General features: G+C 38.7%; 1 protein-coding gene across 1 annotated transcript in view; it reads right to left on the bottom strand.

Moving 5' to 3' along the window:
* Positions 1 to 19,887, bottom strand: part of ptk7b (protein tyrosine kinase 7b) — a 168,197-nt gene that overhangs the window by 22,682 nt on the left and 125,628 nt on the right. Inside the window, exons 3-7 of the mRNA XM_061910691.1 lie at positions 16,735 to 16,837; positions 16,466 to 16,650; positions 12,677 to 12,824; positions 3,119 to 3,249; positions 852 to 1,118 (exon numbers count right to left, since the gene is read on the bottom strand). Of these exons, the coding sequence (XP_061766675.1) occupies positions 852 to 1,118; positions 3,119 to 3,249; positions 12,677 to 12,824; positions 16,466 to 16,650; positions 16,735 to 16,837 (834 nt within the window). The remainder of the gene's footprint in view (positions 1 to 851; positions 1,119 to 3,118; positions 3,250 to 12,676; positions 12,825 to 16,465; positions 16,651 to 16,734; positions 16,838 to 19,887) is intronic.

The following is a 19,887-nucleotide window of genomic DNA, read 5'->3' as shown; positions in this document are numbered from 1 at the left end:
CTTTTTTCCTATGCTTTGAAACATGCAGTTGATACAGCAGTGTGGCTAATCTGTGGAATTTTTAGACCCTAAAAAATAAATTATGGAATGGATGAAGCAAATAAATCAAACATCCGTCCATCCATTTTCTACCGCTTATTCCCTTTGAGGTCGCGGGGGGTGCTGGCGCCTATCTCAGCTACAATCGGGCGGAAGGCGGCGTACACCCTGGACAAGTAGCCATCTCATCGCAGGTCATAAATCAAACAATGAACTAAAATAATTTACTTTAAGAAACTGTTCAACCTCAAAGTGTTTACAAAGCTCTAAGAAGAAGAACCCTGATAAACATCTTCAACCTCATTAAAAAATTTGAAAATCTTATTAATCTCAGAATGGATAAATAAAGATATCAATAACTGTTGTGTTTTGTTTGATGATCTGTTATACTGCCATGTTACAGGCACCGTTTACAAACAATTAAGGTATGTAAATAAACATTTGCAAAATATTTCAATGTTAATATCTCATTTCACAACATACTGGTACATATCTTATACTTTCTTCTTCTAAAATTTAATGAGTGCGGCCTATATACCTGTGCAGTTTAGAGTCCAGAAAATACAGTAAATATATTATACATAACTTTTTTTTAACTTCTGTGTTTTTGTCTTCACCCTGTTTAACTGTGTTTATCACATGTATTTTTTACAAATACAAAAATATACGATATATGTGCATATCTAAATATAGAATTTTTATAGAATGCTACTAATAGAGGATTGTTCAAACAAAGTTTTGTTGTAAAACCTGCAATGACAAATAAAGAATCTAATCAGTTTGAATGAAGTAGAGCTTTGCTATTGACTTACTCGCCACAGTGAAGGTGACCTCCTGTGTCCTGCGGCCCGCCTTGTTTTGAGCTACACACGTATAAACTCCAGAATCGCCAGCCTCAGTCGGACTAAAGACCAAATCCAAGCCATCCTGGTACACTCGTCCCTCAGTGGGCACTGGCTGACCTTCCCTCTCCCACCAGACCGCAGGCTGGGGTCTCCCCCGCGGGGGATTACATGGAACCCTCTGCAAGGTGTCTGCTGTAAAAACCTGGGACGTCTTGGACAGCATGTCATCAATCTCTGTGACGCAAAAAGAGGAAGGAAGCGGTTAGAATTGGCAGATTAGTTTTCTTTCAAAAGAGACTCCAGATAATCATCAAATCATCTTCAAAGTCAGCAAAGCCTCACTGATTTTAAATTTATAGAGCACCCTAGAGCACAGTTATTTCCAGCTCACAGATATCCAATTTTTTATAAAACATTCTCAGTAATTGGGTAACAAAGGCAACAGTAGGAGACTGAGCAGATAGGTTGTTTTAACTAAGGGAATTAAATGAGTGAGTGTGTGTGTGTGAGGTGAAGCATATTAAAGCTTGCAGCAGCTATACAAGTAAGTGGCATGTGATCCATGCTCATTATTGGCCAACAAACCTCAGTTCGGTGACTGGCTTCAAGCCCTTTAGAATCATAGATCCAAATCAGTTATTAAGAACAGAGGAGAACGCACATATTTGAGCAGATGAAAGAGAAGCTGAGCTGGGAAAGTACAGTGCAAGGAGTTTGGTGGGTGAACTGAATGGAGGTGGAACTATGATGGAGAGACTATTTAAACTTGTCACCAAATAATGAATTCTATTGTGACACAATCTCTTTTAATGCCTCCAGGGATTACCATCAGATTAGGTGAATTAAAGTATTTAAACTGAGCTGCGGTTCACTGGGTTAAAACTGCAGATGGAGTTGTACAGTATTTCATTTTTAAACACAACAGTTTGAGAGGAGGAAAAAACATGCTTGGAACAGCAAAAGAAAGAGAAAGTCCAGCCTTAAGTGGGTTCAAAATATTTGACTTGCACACACTTTCTTGAGAAAAGAACCTGATTAGAAGATGTTTTACTGATTAGTAAAATGATGTGATACACCTTGGCCCTACTTTAAAATACATTTTGGAAGCATGGAGAAGCAACAGGCATCAATAGTTTTTTATGTGTCTATATCCGGGTTACAATCTCAATCAAAGATCTCATCTAAAAATAAATGCTTCTTTGGCCAATTTCAATTTTTACTAGGATAAAATAATTAGGGCTGTCAAAATGTATGCATTGATGTGGCTTAATCCATCATAAATCTTAATTTGATTGAACATTTTAATGCAATCAACCAATCTGCAGCTGCATCAAAAAACCTGACTAGATTAAGATACCACATTAATTATACAAAATGAGTAACTGGTTCACATTAATATGGATAATCACCATGAACATAAAGTTGAGTGCATACATATTTTTTTATGCCAAATGAAAAACACAAAAAAATATAAAAACTAAATGGAATAATTGGGATTAAGAGAAGTAATACACAGAAAATGTGTGATTAATCTAAGTAGAAAATGTAATTGTTTGACAACACTAAAATCAATTATTATTTTTGATGATTACTGATAGCCATGGTGGTAATGTTGGTCACAACAATCACATGAAATGTTTCTACCATTTCTATTTAAGTCCACAATTTCTGTCTACAGATTTATGAACATAGTATGTGTATACTATAATGCATGACATGCATGGCTATAAAGTATCATAAAGTATCAAAGCAATGAATTGTGTTAATTATAGAATTTCAAACATAACTAATAATTTGATCAATAGAGCAATCGGATTTTTAATGTCTATCAAAAGTATTGATAAACAGCACAGGCTAAGGAAGAATTTATTACACTTTAATCAGTTTGGATACAATTACCAATGTGATTTAAGTACATAATCCTATACTTGCAGTGCTTGCGTATGCTAAATGTTACCAGTTGTTGACTGCTATGTGATGTTACAACTTGGAAGAAAATGAATATGGCCTGCAGCCAGGGTACTACAGGAGGAAAAAAAATATAAAGTGGAAGCAATAAAGTGTTTGAATAGAGTGTGGCGGATACAGCTGGTCCAGTCATTGATAAGGAAATGTGATTATCACTGGTGAGATATGGCTGAAGAGTGCACAACTGAAATGCTCTCACACTCTCAGATAACAGAATTTCAGGTGTTTATCTCCAAGCAGCCTAACAGCAGTGTGTGTGTGCGCACCAGCTATGAGGAGGGAAGCCCCGTGTGTCACTTGGGATCCGCTGACGCCGCGGCCAACACATTTGTACAAGCCTGTGTTCCTGGGCTTGACCTGGGTGATGAGTAGTGAGCCATTTGAGAGCAAGAAGACACTGTGGGGAAAAATAAAATGTTTTGCTGTGACATCAGTAACATGTATTTATTAACTGTGCAATGAATACCAAGCATGGCATGTTTCCCAACTATCCAGCATCTAGAAATAAGGCTAACACATTTTTTCAGACCGTTATGTAATAACACAAAGATAAGTGTCCTACATTTTGAGCTATTTTTGTAACGTCTTGTGATTTAGGAGGCCCATCCTAATGGCCATTCTTGACCTCTGGCATGCTCAACATTCGATCAGTGCAAGTGATAGACAGGGTGAGAAGTAATTACAGACAGGATAGATGAAGTTTAACGTGTGACACAGCTCATAACAAAGACTCACCGTAAGGACAAAAGGTTTTAGACAACAGCACATTACACAAAGGCAGGGTTCTTACATTTTCATCAATGATTTTCCATGTCATCTACAAAACCTTTTAATGAATTTCAATCCCCAAAATACATAATTTTACCGCAATGGCACCACTGAAAACTAATTATTGTAATTATTATTACTTATCATTATACTAATTAACTAATTATTATAAAACAAAGTAAACTTAGGTTTCAATGTAAAATGTACTGGTCCTCTCTAAAACAATAAGGAACCGCCAGACAGGCACCCTTAAATACATCTATTAACATAGTTAGTCTTTACTTCTGCTCCATTCCTCTGCTTCACGTATAAAATCAACTTGGTGTACAAATAGTGGTTTAATCTTTTGTTGAACACCACAACGTATGGCGTTTGTTAGGACGCTGAAGACAGCAAGAGTCTTCGAAAGTGCAGGTCAAGCCCAAAAGCATAGACATAGGCACACTTGTTCTCACCACAGGTACACTTTAAGGCAAAATGCAGCAAAGAGAGCTTGTTTCCTCGGATGACTTGACTGAGCAGTATGAGTTCACGCATTTTTAGTATCCAGTATCTCGGCTCTGAAGACTTAATTATCAACAGAAACGTCCAAAGCGGTCTGCTTTGTTGCTGTGGAAATCGTAGTTGTGTTGCTGGCTGTTCTCATAGCATCAGCGGTCATAAACTTACCTGTAGGTATTGCATTGCCAGCAACTATTGCTAAAGTTTTGTGTAATTTCCACTCTAAGTGGTTAACGAGTGCTGCCTCACCCATATTTGAAATGTCAAATGTTTAACAGCACTGTTTGCATTTAGAACCTCTTGTGTCAGTGTTGTTTGCGAGCCACAATATATTTTATCCGTAAAGAGCCATGTATTCTTGAAGATGCACTTCGCCTACCGTTTTTCAGCAGTGTCACTTCCCAAGCAGAAATAACTAGCAGGTGGGCATGCGTGCAGTTCGTAGGCGCTTGCACACTACATGCTCACACAGACTGGAGTAAATACATTTTCCAAAACACAGAAATATCACGGTGGTCTGTAGAAATTTATATTTCATTATGACCCATTGATTTTTTTGGATTAATGAAATTTTATATATATTTCCATTACTTTTCCAAAACCACTGAGAAAACACTTTCCATAACTAATCCAGGGCCTGGAAATTACATTTGAAAGTTTTCCTGGTTTCTCATGACCATACAAATCCTGCAAATGGAAGTTTTAAATGTTCAGTAGATCTCCTCTTTGCAGAAGAATCCATTGGTCAACAACATTTTGTCCGTCCATTCATCCGTAAAAACACTTGATTCTGAAGGTGTTCCCAGACTGCAAATGAATCAACGCGCCACCCCCTGCAGAAGTATCATAATTTATCAGTTGAGAATGTACACTGCTTAAATATACATCTTAAAGTCCTCACACTTTGTTTTCCAGACAAGGTCCAAAACAAACTTCATAAACAACATATAGATTCACCGAGTCACAATATTAGATACAAATGCACAGTCTTTGATTGATTCAGACCTGCATAAAAAAAGCTGTTTTTTTCAGCTTTTATGTCACTGGATGTTGCACGTCTGTGTTATAGTGCGTATGCCGGAATTAGATGAAAATAATACTTTATCTTACCTTTTTTGTGTTTCCTCAGTCTGAAACAGAGCTTTACTTTAAGGGGACCCATTGTGCAAAAACAACTTTTCTTGCCTATAGGAACCTGTTTTTGTGTATATGGGATCTGCATAAGTCCCTAAACTTGATATCAAACCATGGAGACATGGCGGGGATATTTCTAAAACAATCTTGCCTTCTTTCATACTTTCTCCAAACAAGCCGTTTAGACTTTGGAAGACTTGTGACGTTTTCCCAACATTTGCCGTTAGTGGATATCGCCATGTTTGGTAGAAGTTTACTCAGAAAGTTTAGCGCAAGTCCACCATTGTAGCCTACACAGTAGTCAATAAGTGTCTTATTTTTTTCTTTCCTCAGACTGGCTCGTACATGCGCAAGCATCCTCCGCTGTTGCCTTTTTTTTAATACAAATTAGCGTATACTGTATTTTATGGACTATGAGCCGCACCGGTATATAAGCAGCAACCACTAAATTTTAGAAGAAAAAAAAATGTTTTCATATAGTAGCCGCACCAGACTATAAGCTGCATTTACATACCGGTATGTTGTGAAATGAGATATTTAAATAGAAAATGTAAATATTTATTTACATACTGTAATTATTTCCAAATGTTGCCTGTAACACGGAAGTAAAAATGCTAAACAAACAGAGAAGTCATTACTGTTTTTATTAATCCTTTGAGCTGAATATGTTTTTCTCCTTTTTAATAAGGTTCAAGAATATTTTCGAGGTTCTTCTTCCTTGTGCTTTTTTAAACACCTTGCGTTTAAATAGTTTCATAGAGGGGATAATTTTAGTACATAGTTTGATTTATTTGCTCATTCTACTAATTCACCAGTTAGCGAAGAAAACTCCATAGCTGCACCTTTGTATAAGATGCAGGGTTCAAAGCTTGGGGAAAAAAATAGCCGCCTATATTGCATAAAATATGGTAGTTTCAACTAATATTTTTCAGACTCGCTATTGACGTGCTAAAAACTACAACATGGATGACGAGGAGAAGACTCCGTCAAAGTGGAGCCACATAAATAAGGCTGCCCACAAAACGGCGCATCCTGAAGAGACGGTCAGAATGCAGCTTGAAAACGGTGTGTAAAACATAATCTATGCAACATTTTGACCAAAGAACCATCATTACATGTTATGTATACCACAAGGAAGTGTTTTAAATGGAGAAAAAAATCATAATATGACCCTTTTAAAGGGGAACTGCACTTTTTTGTTCACAATCATGATGATAATCATGGCGGATGTATTTTTCTTTTTCTTAAAGCATATTCGAACTCGTAAATAAATGTAATAAGTCAGCTTACAGCGGAGCCAATGAGAGTAACTCTATTCCGCCCCTACAACCCAATAAATGACCATCTAAAAAGCACCAACAGTACTCCATTTATATTTTATGACTTGAACATGAATCAAGTATTAGTGATATTGTATTATAAGAGCTAAAGCAGACAAACTATTTACAGCGGTGCCGTGATCATGAGCTTGCGTGCCAATGTTGACATAATCGACTGATCAGCTGCTTCTTCGTTTCTTTAGCTCGTCAAACTTTATTGTAGATCATAAATTATCCCTCTCACCTGGATAATTGAAGAACAAGGACATATTCCACCAAGTTGGTACACTGTGACAGACAATTTAGAGCCGGAAATGGCGAGAACTACAAAGACGCTCGGTGTCACCCCGCTTTCTTCGCGAGGATTTTGAGTAATTTTTCATCTAAAACGGAAATATAAAAAGATTCTATCAGTCGGCATCATAGTGAAAGCAGACATTGTACAGTAAGTGATGATTTATTGTGTTTTTGGCTTTCATAAAGTCTGCAGTGAGTAATGATTAGTGATTTTGTTAAAAAACAGTGAAAGTTTTGATGTCTTTTCTTTAATTATTGCGCTATGTATGTTAAAACGATCAAAATACATAAATATTAAATGTTATTATAAATGGGCCATTACTACATTACATATATATTTACATCATGTAAATAAAACTGTAATTGAGGTGTTTGGATGTTTTTAAGGGCTTAATAGGCAGAATAGAGCGGCTCCCATTGTCTCCATTGTTTGTTTGAGTTTGAGTTTATTTCGAACATGCAAGCATACAACATGATACATCACAATTTCCAGTTTCTCTTTTCAACATGTTCGAAAAGGAGTAGGATTTGTAAGCAGACTTTTGATCTCATTTATTTAAAATTTATAATGCATTTCGGATGTATTTTAAAAAAACACATCTGTCGTCATGTCTTTCATAATTATTGTAAACGATAGGCAAATTTCCCCAAAAAAGGGGAGTTCACCATTAACGTCAAAATAAGTACATCCACCTCGCTCTGACATAACAATGCAGTCAGACTGCAAAATGCAGCAAACAAAGGCCTCCAAATGCATGAGCCTGATAGTATGATGTGTTGACATTGTTTCACATAAGTATCCACCATTGTAACAACATTAATAAGTCAGAAAAGACAAAGTTCATCATAGGTCCCATTTAAGCACTTTTAATGCGGGAACACAAAAGTGTCTATCTCAAACTGTCCCCACATGTAACTGGAATCATAGGACTTCCAAATATGTTCTAGTAAGATAAAGAATTATGTGACTAGTGGTGGAGCGCAATACATGATTCATTGATTACAGAATTATTCCAAGACATACAGGTCATTACTGAATATGCACACAGGCAAATCTTGAAAAGAGTTTTGGGTATTTCTATGTTTTTGTTCTTCCCCTGTTTTGAGATTAAAACCAGCTCTGAGTGTTTCCCGCACCACTATTGAGTGGAAGATAACTTCACTTTGGAGGAAGCTTTCAGTTTGGAGGAAGTTTACAGTAACATGAAATACATAGTGAGAAGTGTTTTCACACGTATCTCTCAACGTGACTGGGTGATAGGGGAAAAGTTCCCTCACTGCCGAAAATTGTTTTTCAGTTATGTTATTTTTTTCTTATTATTTTTCACAGACATAAAGCAGGGCTCAGATGGGGCGCAGAGAGCTGCATTCTTCTGTTGCTTTCATACACCCTAATCAATAAACACAAACAGGCTGCACTGGAGCCCTTATTTTCAAATAACTCAAATGGTTACTGACTTTTCAGGCACACAAAAGATATTTACTCTACCAAGGTAATGATGTTTCTGCAAACACTTGCAGGTAGCTTGCACACTTACTATGTGGAAAAGACTTTACAATAAGTAGCAGCTTCAGCAAAAAATATGGAGGCAATAACATATTGTCGTGTCGTCTGCAGGGCTAATAAACTGGTGCTGAAAGGACGAATACCATATTAGCTAGTTGTTTATTTCCCATTCTAGCACTGGCAGCTGGCCATGCAGACCTATAAATTTCAACAAAAATCTATATTACATACGTATTCTGTTTATGTTCACACACATGCAGAGAGAGATGCAGTGGGATGTTGTCCACCTCTGAAAAATCGGACCAACAGGCTTTAGGTGAAACTGCAGCAACAGGGCTTTGTGTTGCATGTTGTGTAACACACCAAGCAACTAGGGATGTCATGGTTTAAAAACTTCTTATCACGGTCCTTATGACCAAAGTTCCATCCATCACCTCTTGGGGTCGCGGGGGGTGCTGGAGCCTATCGCAGCTGCATTCGAGCGGAAGGCGGGGTACATCGTGGTCAGATCCCCACCTCATCGCAGGTGGGTTCCCTCCGGGTACTCCGGCTTACTCCCAGCTCCAGAAACAAGCACCTGGGATAGGTTGATTGGCAACACTAAATTGGCCCTTGGGGGTGAATGTGAGTGTGAATGTTGTCTATGTGTGTTGGCCCTGCAATGAGGTGGCGACTTGTCCAGGGTGTACTCCACCTTCTGCCCGAATGCAGCTGAGATAGGCTGCATCAGCCCCCACGATCCCAAACGGGACAAGCGGTAGAAAAATGGATGGATGAACAAATTTTATCACGGTTATCATCATGGTATTCTTAAATGTGCTCAAAATTTTCAAAAAGTACTTTTGCATGAGAGGAAGAGGGGAAGGTTAATCATTTTTGCAATGCAGTCTGCTGAAAATGATGGAAAGCGCCACTCAGCATAGCAACTGACACTGTGGTCAAAGTTGGAATTGCCACAAAACACATTTGAAGATATTCAACACTCTACTGCTATCTGGCGGCTACAGTGGATAGTGCACACCCAAGGATTATCACGTTTCACGTATCGTGACTAATGGGCATACTTGCCAACCCTCCCGGATTTTCCGGGAGACTCCCGAAATTCAGCGCCTCTCCTGAAAACCTCCTGGGACAAATTTTCTCCCGAAAATCTACCGAAATTCAGGCAGAGCTGGAGGCCATGCCCCCTCCAGCTCCATGCGGACCTGAGTGAGGACAGCCTCCTTTCACGTCTGCTTTCCCACATTATAAACAGTGTGCCTGCCCAATGATGTTAAAACTTTAGAATGATCGAGGGCGAATTCTTGGTTTCGTATGTGGGTTTATTGTTAGGCAGTCTCATTAACATCCTTCCAGCGCAGTAACAACACACAACAAAAGCAGTCACGTTTACGTTTACCGTAAAGCAGTTTGTCTGCCGTAAACAGCATGTGACACGCTTAAACAGGACAATACTGCCATCTACTGTACATGCACCACAACACCTCCAGGCAACTTCAACACTTTACTAATCCTCCTCTATTCACATCCCACCTCCCCGGATTGTAAATAACCTAATGTAAATAATGAAATGTATTTCTAATGTATATACTTGTTCTTATGCTATCTGAACTCACAATGGTCTCTGCTGGCTGTACATATCCTACTAAGTAAGACCTACACTGTTTCAATGTCCATTTCTCTGTTGATGCAATTGTTGATGACTGAAGTACTGATATCAACCAAAGCTCCTCATCCCACCCCCCGGATTGTAAATAATTCAATGTATATACTATGATGATTAACTTGTGTGATGACTGTATTATGCTGATAGTATATATTTGTACCATGAATTGATTAACGTGGACCCCGACTTAAACAAGTTGAAAAACGTATTGGGGTGTTACCATTTAGTGGTCAATTGGACAGAATATGTACTGTACTGTGCAATCAACTAATATAAGTTTCAATCAATCAATCAATCATGCATATGTGACAATAACATCTACGGCTTTTAGCAAGTGCAGTGCACAACTGCGCACACACCACGCCCCCCTCCCCCAACTACACCCCCGACCACGCCACCCCCATCCCCCACCTCCCGAAATCGGAGGTCTCAAGGTTGGCAAGTATGCTAATGGGGCCATATTAATCCCCTTCCTGATATATACCGAAATCTTTTAAGCAGGTTTACAAAAAAATTATTTAAAAAAACATTTAAAATTCATTCCTTTGGAGAAGAAATATTGTACATAAGAACACTGTGGTTCATGTACCTCAAGTTGAAATTGAATGTGTATATGGAAACAACACAAGCATTATAAACAAAGTAATATGGCAGACCAAAATTAAATAACATAAATAAATAAAATACATTTGAAATTTTTGCAAGATGGTGCCTTATGGACATAAGAGATAAATCATTTTGCTAGATAGCATCTGATTGCCATATTATATACACATAACTGCACTCTTTGTCCATATAGATACAAATAGGGTTAATGTATGACATCTTGTCTTACATACAAGGTTGCACAATTATGGCCAAAATACTAATTATAGTTATTTTATGAATTTTAAAATCAAAATTATTAATTGGGATTATTCATTATGTTATGTAAAACATTGTTTTGGTGGAGTGTGAATGTGACGCTATCATGTAATTTGTAATAAAATGCTATAAATAAACGTTAGCAGTATAATTAAAGACAGATATTTGTGTTTTACTTCATTATTATTATCAACGTGTCAGGTTTTTTTCATTACATGATGCTATTCAAACATTTTGATAGAGAGAGTATTTTTTTTTAACTAATGTACATTTACATGTATTAATGTGTGTACATGTACATGCTGTACCAGGAGTGATCCATGAGGAGTTTGAGCAGAAAAATGTCATATAGGAATTAATAATACATCATAAAACATTAAAAAAAGGCCATGTCACATGAATGGTTTTTAAAGAAATATTTTTTAAAATGAGAAATGTAAAAAACATGGTGTTTAATATTTGATATCAATATAAAACACATTGCTGTTTGGCTCATGAAGACAGAGTCTAATAAACAAGCTTTGTTCTTCTCCAACAACACCATATGGTTCAGTCAAACAAAAGTAAACTGTCATGATAATACACAATCTTTGTGCCTCACTGACAACCCGGCATGTTGGACAGTTCACAGCCTGCATTCAATTTGATGAGATGACAAAAAATTTGAAGCTATTATTGATGTTATTGGAACACTGATGAAGTTAGCGGTTAAATACAGTACGAGCGGCCATCCCAGTAAACAAATGGCAAGAGTTTATAAACCAGTTGTGGCAACGTTCCCTACACATTGCCTGCTGCATGTTTCCACATGTTAAAAACTCTGTCACAGCAGATGAGTGGGAAAATGAGAGCAACATCACATATTTTTCTCTTCCTCGGTGTACTATATAATATGGTACAAATACATCTGTCTCCAATTTTGTACACACCTGTCACCATCTAATAACAGCAATGCGCTCTTCAACACACAACAGACTATGCTACAGAAGTGAAGCGAGAAAAATAAAGTGAAACAAAGTGATCGGCTCCGTTTACTAGGAGGGCAAATCTCTGGAACAAGGTCCGCGTCGTTGCTTTCCGCTATTTTTTATCAAGCGAAACGACTGAGTTTCCAGGAAATGAGCAGTATTGCCTAAAATGCATTAATGGATGATTTTTTTTTTCGATAATTAAAAATGTAAACAGTTTTAATAACTGTCTGGATTTTCACCACTGTTTATCAGACTGTTTACCGTTACATCCCTACAAGAAACATAAACAAACTGGTAATTATTTAAAAAACTTAAATCATATAAAAAAATTGCAGATTTATTTTTTTATAGTTTCCTGCCGACTTGCAGCTTAACACACGTGATCGAGAGCTTACATACATGTTTACAGGGGATATGGTAAGCTGATTGCAGCTTGAGCGCTTTTTCCACTCTGTGCAAGAACACTGGAGACCTACAATGCCTCTCAAGAGAAAACAGTCATGTTAAAATGAAGTATAGTAGATTATAGAGGAACTTTACAGCATTCATATTTCAGTAATAGCATTCCTTAAAGTGCAATTCATCTCCAGCTTGAGCTGCAACAGCAAAAACAAAACAGAGTACGACTCAAGGGCTCTAGTTTATAGGGCTCCAGAGAATGCACCATTGCTACACAGTATGACAAGCAGAGCTGAAACTTATTAGGCATAATGGAGAAGAAAACAGAGGAGAAAGATGTCGGAACAAGAAAAAACATTTGCGCGGCAAAAATACAAGAGTTTTGCATAAGCATTTACCGAGATTTGTTCACTAGCAGCTCATTTTCATGGTACCACTCCAGCGTAGGAGGCGGCACGGCTGTGAATTGGCAGTGGAACACAGCTTCTTCATTCCTCAGAACCACCTGGTCCTCAGGGGTAACCACTGGACGGGGAAAGCTCTTGTCTGTTAGAGTAGACAAACATCTCCATGATTGCATCTGTAAGCATTGGACCATCAAGCTCTCCTGTATGTGCACTGTCATTTATTAAAAGCTGCCAACAGCAGCACAGGCCCTCAGGTGCTTGTGTGTGTCAACACCTCATAGGCCCTACTTAATGAGGTCACACTGAATGTTTCATTGAACTTTGGCTTATCAAAACCACCGCTTTACCCAAATATAAAAAAAAATGTTGATAGAAACCCTACTACAAACCCTGTTTCCATATGAGTTGGGAAATTGTGTTGGATGTAAATATAAACGGAATACAATGATTTACCAATCCTTTTCAACCCATATTCAATTGAATGCACTACAAAGACAAGATATTTGCCAAAGTAGATGGGAAAGGGCATGTTCACCACTGTGTTACATCACACAACACTAAATAAATGTTTGGGAACTGAGGAAACTAATTGTTGAAGCTTTGAAAGTGGAATTCTTTCCCATTCTTGTTTTATGTAGAGCTTCAGTCGTTCAACAGTCTCAGCTGTCTCAGCTGTCGTATTTTACGCTTCGTAATGCGCCACACATTTTCGATGGGAGACAGGTCTGGACTGCAGGCGGGCCAGGAAAGTACCCGCACTCTTTTTCTACGAAGCCACGCTGTTGTAACACGTGCTGAATGTGGCTTGGCATTGTCTTGCTGAAATAAGCAGTGGTGTCCATGAAAAAGACGGCGCTTAGATGGCAGCATATGTTGTTCCAAAACCTGTATGTAAATTTCAGCATTAATGGTGCCTTCACAGATGTGTAAGTTACCCATGCCTTGGGCACTAATGCACCCCCATACCATCACAGATGCTGGCTTCTGAACTTTGCGTCGATAACAGTCTGGGTGGTTTGCTTAACCTTTGGTCCGGATGACACAATGTCGAATATTTCCAAAAACAATTGGAAATGTGGACTCGTCAAAACACTTCCACTTTGCATCAGTCCATCTTAGATGATCTCGGGCCCAGAGAAGTCGGTGGCGTTTCTGGATGTTGTTGATAAATGGCTTTCGCTTCGCATAGTAGAGCATTAATTAGCTTTAAATGTCACAACGAACTGTATTTAGGGACAGTGGTTTTCTGAAGTGTTCCTGAGCCCATGTGGTGATATCCTTTAGAGATTGATGTCGGTTTTTGATACAGTGCCGTCTGAGGGATCAAAGGATACAGTCATTCAATGTTGGTTTCCGGCCATGCCGCTTAGGTGGAGTGATTTTTCCAGATTTTCTGAACCTTTTGATGATATTATGGACCGTAGATGTTGAAATTTCTAAATTTATTGCAATTGTAGTTTGAGAAACGTTGTTCTTAAACTGTTTGACTATTTGCTCACGCAGTTGTGGACAAAGGGGTGTACCTCGTCCCATCCTTTCTTGTGAAAGACTGAGAATTTTTTGGGAAGCTGTTTTTATACCCAATCATGGCACCCACCTGTTCCCAATTAGCCTGCACACCCGTGCGATGTTCCAAATAAGTGTTTGATGAGCATTCCTCAACTTTATCAGTATTTATTGCCACCTTTCCCAACTTCTTTGTCACGTGTTGCTGGCATCAAATTCTAAAGTTAATGATTTTTTTGCAAAAAAAAAATGTTTATCAGTTTGAACATCAAATATGTTGTCTTTTGTAGCATATTCAACTGAATATGGGTTAAAAATGATTTGCAAATCATTGTATTCCGTTTATATTTACATCTAACACAATTTCCCAACTCATATGGAAACGGGGTTTGTAGTCACTAGTTTTAAAAACTGCAAATATACAAAATGAATAGTCAAAATGTTTGGCAGAAAATAAATGAGTTTAAAATTGATTTAAATGAAACTACATTCGTTGTCTAAATCCGCTACGCCAACCTTTCTCAGTCTAACAGTTTACAAAGGAGTGAGAAAGCCTTCAAGCAAGAGCAGTCACATAAATGATAGTTGCAGTGCTGCAAAAATGTGAGCATTTCAATTTACAGAAGAAATGCCACAATGGAATCTCTGAGAAACTCATTGATGTTGATTTGTTTAATGATGTCGTCACAAAAACAGAACATCTGCATTATTGTATGGCTATTGGAAATTTGCTTTCATGTAATAGCTTTAGAAAGTGGTACTCTACGTATACCCCGTTATAATTCTATATGGCTTGGAGTAATTATGATTAAAGGCCAAATTACTCTTTGCAGAACACTCATAGGTCACCTGCCCTCCCCAGGAGGTTTGCGGCAAAGCTGTGACTGCTTTGCAAAACTGCTTATCTGTAAAGGCTGCCTCAAAAAGAAGCCCCATGGAAGTGCCACTGGTAATAATACAGTAACTGGAAACTCAACAATTAAACAGGTGCTAATATTACATGTGAGTGTGTGTGAATGTGTGCGTGTGAGCGTGTGTGTGTGTGTTGCAGCTGGCTAATTAGTCTGAAGCGGGCATTGGGTTTCCAAGGCAGATGCTGAATGTACTGAATTTCTCTCTGTGGTGCACTGGCAACAACATTAAGTGTCACACAAGCAAACAAAATGCAAAAACAAGCTGAAATTAGCAAGCGGAAATACAAATACACTAATGGTCTACTACAGTGCACTCCAGTAAAGTAAACATATTGTATATTCAGTGGGGCAAAAAAGTATTTAGTCAGCCACCGATTTTGCAAGTTCCCCTACTTAAAATGATGACAGAGGTCTGTAATTTTCATCATAGGTACACTTCAACTGTGAGAGACAGAATGTGAAAAAAAAAATCCAGGAATTCACGTTGTAGGAATTTTAAAGAATGTATTTGTAAATTATGGTGGAAAATAAGTATTTGGTCAACCATTCAAAGCTCTCACTGATGGAAGGAGGTTTTGACTCAAAATCTCACGATACACGGCCCCATTCATTCTTTCCTTAACACGGATCAATCGTCCTGTTTCCTTAGCAGAAAAACAGCCCCAAAGCATGATGTTTCCACCCCCATGCTTCACAGTAGGTGTGGTGTTCTTGGGATGCAACTCAGTATTCTTCTTCCTCCAAACACGACAAGTTGAGTTTATACCAAAATGGATACATGGATGATACAGCAGAGGATTGAGAGAATGTCATGTGGTCAGATGAAACCAAAATAGAACTTTTTGGTTTAAACTCAACTCGTCGTGTTTGGAGGAAGAAGAATACTGAGTTGCATCCCAAGAACACCATAGCTACTGTGAAGCATGGGGGTGGAAACATCATGCTTTGGGGCTGTTTTTCTGCTAAGGGGACAGGACGATTGATCCGTGTTAAGGAAAGAATGAATGGGGCCATGTATCGTGAGATTTTGAGCCAAAACCTCCTTCCATCAGTGAGAGATTTGAATGGTTGACCAAATACTTATTTTCCACCATAATTTACAAATAAATTCTTTAAAATTCCTACAACGTGAATTCCTGGATTTTTTTTTCACATTCTGTCTCTCACAGTTGAAGTGTACCTATGATGAAAATTACAGACCTCTGTCATCATTTTAAGTAGGAGAACTTGCAAAATCGGTGGCTGACTAAATACTTTTTTGCCCCACTGTAAAACAGGAAATGTTAAATCCAATTCCTAAAACATGGAAAACTGAGCCCATGTTGTGTCATTAGATGCTCAATTTTGACATAACACTGACCTATGATGTTGAGAGTAAAGTTGCTATTGCTGCAGACATGACCCGCTGCATTTTTGGCGCAGCAGTAGATCAGGCCGCTGTCGTCCGGAGTGGCGCTTTTGAAGGTGAGCGTACGCTCCTTATTGTTGATCTGATGACTCTTCTCCGTCAACTTCACCCCGTCCTTGAACCATTGGCATGTAGGCCTGAGAAGGAGAATAAATGAGGTTAGGACAGACTGATACATTTTCTTGTACATTGCATGTTAAATATTGGAATTGAGGACTAACCGTGGGTGTCCGTCAATGTGGCAGCGAAGCGTGACGCGTGCAGAGCTCTCAATTTCCCCCTCTGAGGCGGGCTCTTTTAATGTCACGCCACCACTTTCTAACCCTGCAGGGCAAAATAAAAAAACACATAATGACTTCAAGTGGGAGGTGAAAAAGAAAAGTAGTGTTAGGGAGAAAGACAGGAGGAGAAATTGAGTTAAGTGGCCTCCTGCTATTCACCATCATGGGATGTATGTATGAAACATGAAGCTAAAAGCTGCATCACTGTGGCAGCACTTCTATTCAATATTACTACACCATTTTGCATGTTATTTAGATCATAATATTTATCTTTTTTCTTTCAAACATACATAAACAAGTAGAAAAAAATACTATTACAATGAATTATCACTGTGGTAGTAACCCAAAGAAAATTGATTTTCTCCAATTTAATTTTTAACCATTTTATCACACTTGACAAATGACTTTTAAAACCTTTAGGACACACTTGGACAAAATACAGAGTTACCATATGGAGTACGATCAGTGGCTTTGAGAGGCACTATGCTGAACCTTAATAAGGAAATAAAAAATGGGCTACCACTGTATTTTGTTTCAAACAGCCTAGATGAATGAATATTACATTATGAGGAGTAGCAAAAGCCCATGCACAGGATCACGAAACTTGATCTACGGTGTGGCTGTGACTGATGGACGTGCACAAAGAAGGAGGACAAAAGTAATTTGATCCTTTGTCCTACTTGGATGCATCACTAGGATAAATCTGGAGAACCTTGAACCTTCAAGAATTTGCCTATGAATTGCAAAAAAAATATGATGTATGTAAGCCTCACCTCATCACTTCCTAGAAATAAATTTAACTTTCCAAGTAAAGAAAATACAGTGTGCAGATTATTTAGAGAGATAAAATATTGGAACTTGACTTTGGAAGTACCGTATTTCACATTCTCCCGATGCCTCATTTGTTTGGGTTGCTCCCATTAAGCACCTTGTCCTTGAGCTTATTATATTTTTGTCTGAGTTACAATATATCTGACATTCCTATGGCCCGTGGCTGCAGCCATCAAGGTTTGTATCATCTCAATAAAATATGCATGGCATCCATCGGAGACAGCAGTGGCGAGGCAGAGGGCCTGCAAGGGGCAGGAGGTGGCTCAGGGGAGACCTGCCATACTGAATATATTTTCATCTAATAGCTTTCACACACCCTGTCTAGGCCAGGCAATAATCTTCAGTACTGTCCAAAGACAGATGCCGCAACAACTGTGTACATCTTGCTCAAGTTGGACAAGTGTTTGTTTGCATCTGTCAAGGAGGTGGGTGCATGCAGTGATGAGTGAGATGTAGCCCATACTGCAATGAGGAAGGGAAATTACACAAGTGCCCCCAAGCATGCAGGTTTGTGTACACACTTCTACCTTCTAAAAGTCTTTGACAACTATGCTAATTTTGTGTTTCAGTCAAGGTCAATCCTGACAATAGCGGCTGTAACTTACTGAAGAGGAAGATAGACGAGGCGAAGAGGAACCATTTAGGCTACAAGGACCGCCTCTAATTAGCTTAGGGTTTTGATGAAACCCAATGGGGGGGGGGGGGATTCACTTCAGTTCAGTTCAATGACTATCATCAGCATGTCTGCCTGAGACAAACCTTATATTAAAATATATGTATCTGTTTAAATCTGCCCCGAACAACAGGTGGGTGCTAGATTCCGGCAGTATTTTTTGCAGAATGAATATAACAATGTAATGGTTTAACTAACACTTATTTGTCAATTATTTCAGCGCTACAAATATATGTAATGCATGCTAGCTTGTGTGGCTGTGCGGTAGTACTTGGTGTACCGTACTTTTTCTGACACCTTAAAAGCCATGCCAGGTAATGAGCTAGCAGGTCAGAGCTTTTAGCTCACTGCCAAGCGCTGCTCGACTTAACTCTCATTCTGTTGGGATTTGTGGTTGTTGGTTGCAGGCTCCAGCACCCACTGCTACCCCAAAAGGGACAAGCGGTAGAAAATGGATGTATGGATGGTTTAAGTCAAAGGTTCAATTGAGCAAATGAACACATATTGGCTACCGTATATAGCCATTTACAATTACAGGAAGTGAATATAAAAGAAAATTAGAGCCTTCTTTGCAACTATATTAGGTTTCACTTTTCTGGAAGGAATCGTTTCTCCATTCATCCAAAATAAAATGTTTTGGTCAGAGAGAAGGCCTAAATCCCAATCTCTGTTTTGGTTCATCCCAACGGTGTAGCACACACCGTTCCCAAACTGTTGCTGTCGAGGCGAACTCGGGTTGATTAACAAATTCAGAGGTAAGCCTTGAGATGTTTGTAATCCTAATTTCAAATTGGGCAGCAAGTGTGTGCATGTAGATAAACCATGCAAAACACACTTTTCAGTCTGTCAACAGAACAACTGACACTCTCGATGAACCCTTGACACATCGGACATTATTGGTTATGCTATTCTAATGACCAAATGAGGCCTGACCCGGATTTTTTGACCGTTGCACATTCTATAACTCCTAAATCCTTAGCTCAGGTTTCTACCAGCTGTCCACTTGACAAACAGAAGGCACTCTTTCATAACCTATTAGGAGGCACACATACTTGCCTATAAGCCGTCACAGAATGCATGACTAAGTGTCTAAATGACTGAGAGTACGCCTGGCCTTACACACCACAGATAAGGATGTATAATTATTTTTGCGTGGTGGGAGACAATACAGGAAGCCGGATCAACACGAGGATGACAACCGATGATTTAAGAAAAGAATATTGTTGAGGCAGATTCCTTCACCATAGTAGCAATATGTGTGTGTGAAGTTGTTTGTTGCCATTTTCTGAAAGCGGCGTAGAAGATGCTTTCCAAGAGATTTTTGTTGGATTGGCAGGACCATATGTGTATGCAAATACAGGCTTGGCTAACGCTGTGGAATAAATAAATAAATAAAGAAGGTTGAGGGAAAGTGTGGTGTCAGATTTTATCAGTTGTGCTTGACAAAGGCCAACAGACCTGGGCTTCATATTCAAAAGATTCAATGAAATGGCGTGACGCAGTAAAGCTAGTGGTTGGTGTGTGGGTCATTTTTGATAAGCGTACAACAGCCGGTGACAAGATGAGAGCAGAGGGAGTTAAGGTTGGAA

This window comes from Nerophis ophidion, linkage group LG09, assembly GCF_033978795.1.
Source record: "Nerophis ophidion isolate RoL-2023_Sa linkage group LG09, RoL_Noph_v1.0, whole genome shotgun sequence".
NCBI classification, from domain to species: Eukaryota; Metazoa; Chordata; class Actinopteri; order Syngnathiformes; family Syngnathidae; genus Nerophis; species Nerophis ophidion.
This window is presented reverse-complemented; position numbering and strand designations above follow the sequence as displayed.